The 5329-nt window shown below is 52.7% G+C and overlaps 2 protein-coding genes across 2 annotated transcripts in view; both read right to left on the bottom strand.

Moving 5' to 3' along the window:
* Positions 1 to 524: 524 nt before the first annotated feature.
* LOC123132265 (probable aspartic proteinase GIP2) lies at positions 525 to 2101 on the bottom strand. The gene has a single exon (XM_044552053.1). The coding sequence runs from the start codon at positions 1979 to 1981 to the stop codon at positions 674 to 676; it is 1308 nt and encodes a 435-aa protein (XP_044407988.1). The 5' UTR covers positions 1982 to 2101; the 3' UTR covers positions 525 to 673.
* A 2222-nt stretch (positions 2102 to 4323) lies between these two features.
* Positions 4324 to 5329, bottom strand: part of LOC123132254 (uncharacterized) — a 4004-nt gene continuing 2998 nt past the window's right edge. Inside the window, exon 2 of the mRNA XM_044552044.1 lies at positions 4324 to 4919. Coding sequence (XP_044407979.1) covers positions 4537 to 4919 — 383 coding nt within the window. The 3' untranslated portion in view covers positions 4324 to 4536. The remainder of the gene's footprint in view (positions 4920 to 5329) is intronic.

Here is a 5329-nt window from a genome sequence, read left to right as displayed (position 1 = left end):
GCGTGAGAAGGCTGGGAGCTGCTGGAGATTAGCTGTAGTGGCAGTAGCTTATAGTAGCTCCTGAGTTTTTTTGTTGCTTTGTTATGGCTTGTTCATCCTTGTTGGCAGCTTTTGCTTATGGTTGTTTCCTTTTGTTGGCTTCAGAACCTTGTATGGCTGGAGATGTTTAGGCGTCTCAGTCCCGTTGTGAACTATTCCTTTCATTTCAAAATAGATGACTCAATTCTCTACTAACTTTAATATAAAGTTAGTATAAAATCAGATCATTTATTTTGAAACGGAGGGAGTACTACTTTGGCGTTGATTTCGATAATGAAATCGGAGGGAACCCCCTCTTTTAATCAAAAAAACAAGAACACGGATCTAACACAGGCCTGGCATATGCGAACGTGCATCGTGGATCTTTATGAATGTTGAGAACATTTGATGTTGTTGAAATTATGTAACCTGTTTTGATCCGTTTGATCTTATGTAATGGAATATTCGATGTTATCGATATGTAAACGCAGAAACAACGCTTGCTCTGATAGGGAAATCGTTCGATCTCCTGTTGATTATTCAAAACAGCCAAAACAAAACCGAAGGGGAAACACACAAACAAATTTCGACTGCAGTGTGAACAACGCAAGCACCCAAATCATCTTCTGCAATCCCATCCGGATGCCATTTGTTCCTACCCAAGGCGGAAATTGTTGCAGGTCGTCTGCCGGAACAGCAGGGAGGAGCTGAACCCGAGCCGCGACCGCTGCAGATCGAACTCCAGCAGGTTGTCCTCCATCATGTGGCCCCCGACCACCACCGACGTCCGCGGGGCCGCGCCGCCGTCCACCACGCCGAGGCACAGCGCGCCACCCTTGGCGGCCACCATCGAGTTGGCCCCGAACACCACCCACGACGCGGCCTCGCTCTGCAGCACCAGCTCTACCGTCGGCACGGCCGGTCCCACGCGCGTGCTCCCCACCTTGCTCCCGTCGTAGCAGAGCTTGAACGGCGCCACGGCCCGCACGCGCGGGATCATGGCCGTCTCCGCCGCGAACGCGTCCGTGACCGCCTTGTGGATGGAGGTCTCCAGCACGGTGTAGGGCGCCACCGTGCTGAGCTTGGTGCCGCCGCCGCCCTGCTTGTCGATGGCCAGCAGCGAGGCGTTCAGCGGCACGGCGCGGCCGTTCACCTTTATGGCCGTCACGCCGATGAAGTACTCGCTCGACTTGTCCTTCTCGCCGGAGACGCCGGCGGTGCTCACGTTGTTGACGAGCAGCGGGGTGTAGAGGAGCGACTTGGAGAGGTCCACCCCGGGCTGGAACGCGTAGGGCGCGTCGCCGAAGACGACGACCCCGGCCGCCGAGGTCGACGTGAGGCAGAGCGCGAACTTGCGGGAGAAGCGGAAGGTGGCGGCGAGCTGCGTCGGGAGCGCGAAGCGGGCGCGGCTGAGCGACGCCATGCCGGTGGCACCGGCGGCGAGGCCCTCGGTCAGGAACGTGGCTCCGCACGTGAACAGGAACGCCGGCGCGGTGGCGAGCGGCCCCGGCGCCGGGCGGAAGGTGGTGGGCACCGACAGCACGTCGGTGATGAGGTTCCCGCCGGTGCTGATGCGCGTGACGGTGTTCTCCGGGAACCCGCCGCAGGTGTCGTTGAGGCACCCCGGGGACGGCTTGCCGACGCAGCTGGTGGCGCAGGCGCCAGTCTTGGCGAGGCGGCACAGCTTGGACGCGCACGGCACGCGCGCGTAGGACGAGGACACGTAGCCGGCGTCGCAGTCCACCCAGAGCGTGCCGCCCCCGAGGTCGAGCACGGCCGTCACCGGCACCTGGGGCGTGCGCTGCCGGAAGCCGGTCAGGTACTGCCCCGTCGCGCCGTCCTTCCTCACCGGCAGCACCACGGCGCTCGGGCTGTTGCCGGCCGCGCGGCACGAGCACGCCGACAGGAAGAGGAGGAGGAGAGCTGTGGCGGTGGAAGCGACGAGAAGAGAGGAGGGCGCCATGTTGAGGGCTGGCAGAGACGGCGACGTGACTGAGACGGCGGGAGCGGCGAGGAAGGGTGGCCTTTATAGCACCGTTTGCGTGCCGTCGCTGCTAGGTGTCGGGATCATGCACAGGAGGACAGCGCGGCACGAGGGAGGCGGGGAAGTGGCGGCTAGGCTTGGTGGCGAGACGCCGGAATGGACTGCACTGGGCTAGTGGGCCTGGAACTGTATTTGGTCCTAGTAGTAAGTAGTTTCGTTGAACGAGTCCATGCATGGCCGAATTTCTCATTTGTTTATGGATGATGAGGATGAGATCCAAAGGCACGGCGGAGTGAAGGAACCTTGTCCCCATATCCATGTGCACATTATCCTGACGCATCGACGTGCCACCACTTCCCATTTGTCGCCCGTCTCTGACTGACTAAAAATACTTTGTTTAGTGGGCAAATGTGCATCCCGTGTGCGGCTGGCGAGTCGTTTTCATGGAGAATGCCGCGCCCGTCGATCGACCCGGGGAATTTACCGGCGAGCCGAGGAGGAAATGAAGTTAACAATGGGTGGTGGGTGGGTGGGGTGGAAGCTCAGTTTACGGAGGTGGTGCAACGCGCGAGCAAAACAGGTTGGCGCCCCAGCTCCAGCACGCGGGAGCGCGCGCGCGGCAGCTTTTGCTCGCGCACGCCGGCGAGGCGATCGACGCTGCTGCCCGGTGGTGAAAGAGTGGGCGGGCCACGGAAACGAACTGGACCATGCTGCTCGTGGTGGTCGTGGACACCCATGGCTCTGAAACCGCGGTGGCACGGGTGTTTTCTTGTACTCCCTCCGTCCGTAAATACTTGTCGGGAAAATGGATGTATCTAGACGTATTTTATTTCTAGATACATTTATTTTCATCCATTTTCGCGATAAGTAATTCCGGACGGAGGGAATAGTATTTCCTTCTTTTTCTCAGGAGGAACGAGAATCTTTTCTTTCAGTTTCCCTTTTTTGCCTCGGCTCTAAAAGCCTGACATGTTTCACAAATCAGATGTACTAGGAAGGAAAATACCGGCTTAGAGCATCTACGGCCGGATTTACCAAAGCTGACCCTTAACCGTCTGTGGATGTGTCCGGTCAGTGACTGGGCATGTCCGTTTTAAGCCCCTATTTGTCCCTTCATGCAGCCATATTTTTCATTTTCTTTCTCATATGTCTGGTCACTAACACGTGATTGATGAAAATGAAGAAAGAGAAGAAAAAAAAATAAAGGAAGAAAAAAGGTGGTCAGGGTGGGCCACGTCCTACGTGGCGGGCTGACCGGACACGTCCTAGTGCGTCCGTCAGCTGTTATATCCCCCCTGCATTTGTCCTCAATATAAAGGTTCGCGGACAGCCTGAACGTGTAGGGATGATATAACAGGTCCGGTTGGGTTATTTTTTTTCTTTCCCCCTCATATCCGGTCACTGACCGGTTGAGTCCGCAGACGCTTCGGGAGAATTTGAGGGTGCATATCGTAGATGCTCTTAAAGAATGTACAACTGGACACCTCACATCGTTTCTCAGGTGGATGGCTGGTCAATGCTCGGTCACAAAATAGCCACCCAGACCCTCAAATCGGCCCTATACTCTGGGTTGTCCGGCATTCCAAACCCGGCCCATATCTAGGGCGGACCGGCTCGCGCTGGCCCGTCCACTCCCGGATCAAACCTTAAACCCCGGTCAACACTCTCGAACGCTCATGTTTGGACAAGGGTGGCTCTTCGAGCTCCGCGCGACCCTTCATCGTCTACCGGGGTGAAAAGCAGTCGCACCGGCGGCAGCCACGACAGTAATCGCTCCGCGCCGGCAGCAGCCACAAGCGTAATCGCTCACGCCATCCTGCATCGTCCGGCGTCGGTCACCGCCCCCTTCCACTCCCCATGGGCGCTGGCTGCTCGTGCCAGCCGTCAGGATCTTCTGACCCCGCGTTGTCCGGATTTACAGAGGCGTACGAGTTGTTCGCGAAGAAATTTGCTCCGAAACTTCCGGATTTAAGAGGGGTGCAGATGGCGTGCGCGGAAAACTTAAGCATTGTAATATTCTTATCCAGTTTGTTCACATAAATGCGTCCCCGGTTTTCCTTTTGGATCATCTCAATCTGAAGTTGTATGCGACCTTTAAAGCCAACAAAAAAGATTATATCAGACAGATCAGTTTTTTTTTTGTAGGGTTCATACAGATCAGTCTGGAGGGTTTTGGATCTTCAAGAGACCTCACAGGCATATCTTGCGTATCACGCTGCCGACAGGCAACACGGTGACGTGTGTTCATATGCCAACAGGACTTAAAAGTGAGACAGTGATAGATCAATGAAGAGGCGATCTGTTGATGGACTGGCAGCAAATATCAAATAAGACATTCATATATGGTAGATTTCCTTCTCCGGGTAAATAACATGATTAGCCACCCGTTTCGACTCAAAACAATACACCCAACAGATATAGTTATGTTCTTTGGATCTGACAATGAGAGTACACCTATAAGTATATGCACATAATAACATTATAGGACAAAAATTTACAGTAGCCGAGGTTCAACAGGTAAAACGTACACTTCACTATGTATTTTTCTTGCTGTCAGAACGGGAGAAGCGGAGTTCCATTGTTTGCAGCTTATTCCTCAATTCCTCATTCTCCGCAATTAGACGCTCATACTCAGTAAGCAAGCCTTCAGATTGTTTTCTTAAAGCCAAATTGTTCGTTTCAGCAGTTTTTAGCTCCTGTGTTTGAGATTCTGACTGTTGTTTGAGTACTTGCACCTGTTCATTCAAACTGCCAATCTTTTTCTGATATCCTTGAATTTCCTCAGAGTCTCCGAGCTTTGTTTCTTCCAAGACCCTGCTCTGCTTTGTCACAGCCTCCATGTTTTTCTTCATCGCCCGTATTTGCCTAATATAGTGATGCAGTCGATCAATAATTAGCCCAAGAAACAGAGAGTATCCTGGAAAACAACAAACACAGCAAGATTCAGTCGAACTGAAAGATCAATTCTGAGACACTGTTCAACAAATATTTCTGAAACACTATTCACCATACAGAAAATATACAACTCATTCTGAGAAGGCTACGTTTGACTTCAGCATGATGAATATAACTTGAATAATTGTTTGGAAGTATTGAACCCATAATTTTATTGCATGCTAGGTGTCAGGTGGGAATGTTGAAACGGAAAGCAACTTATTCACAGATGGAAAAACAACTATTTATAGAGATATGTGGCGTCAATACTACTCATATCACTACGTCTCCGAGCAAAAATGTCCCGAACTGTTTGTTCCACTTTTATTATGTGGATAAGTGGTTGCATTATGCGACAACAACAAAATAACATTTCAGAATTCGAATAAATTT

The sequence above is a fragment of the Triticum aestivum genome, chromosome 1B (assembly GCF_018294505.1).
Source record: "Triticum aestivum cultivar Chinese Spring chromosome 1B, IWGSC CS RefSeq v2.1, whole genome shotgun sequence".
NCBI classification, from domain to species: domain Eukaryota; kingdom Viridiplantae; phylum Streptophyta; class Magnoliopsida; order Poales; family Poaceae; genus Triticum; species Triticum aestivum.
Note: the sequence above shows the minus strand (reverse complement) of the source record. Positions and strands in the feature narration are given on the sequence as shown.

Coding starts and splice junctions, on each gene's coding strand:
- LOC123132265 (XM_044552053.1), bottom strand. CDS start 1,981: ATGGCGCCCTCCTCTCTTCTCGTCGCTTCCACCGCCACAGCTCTCCTC.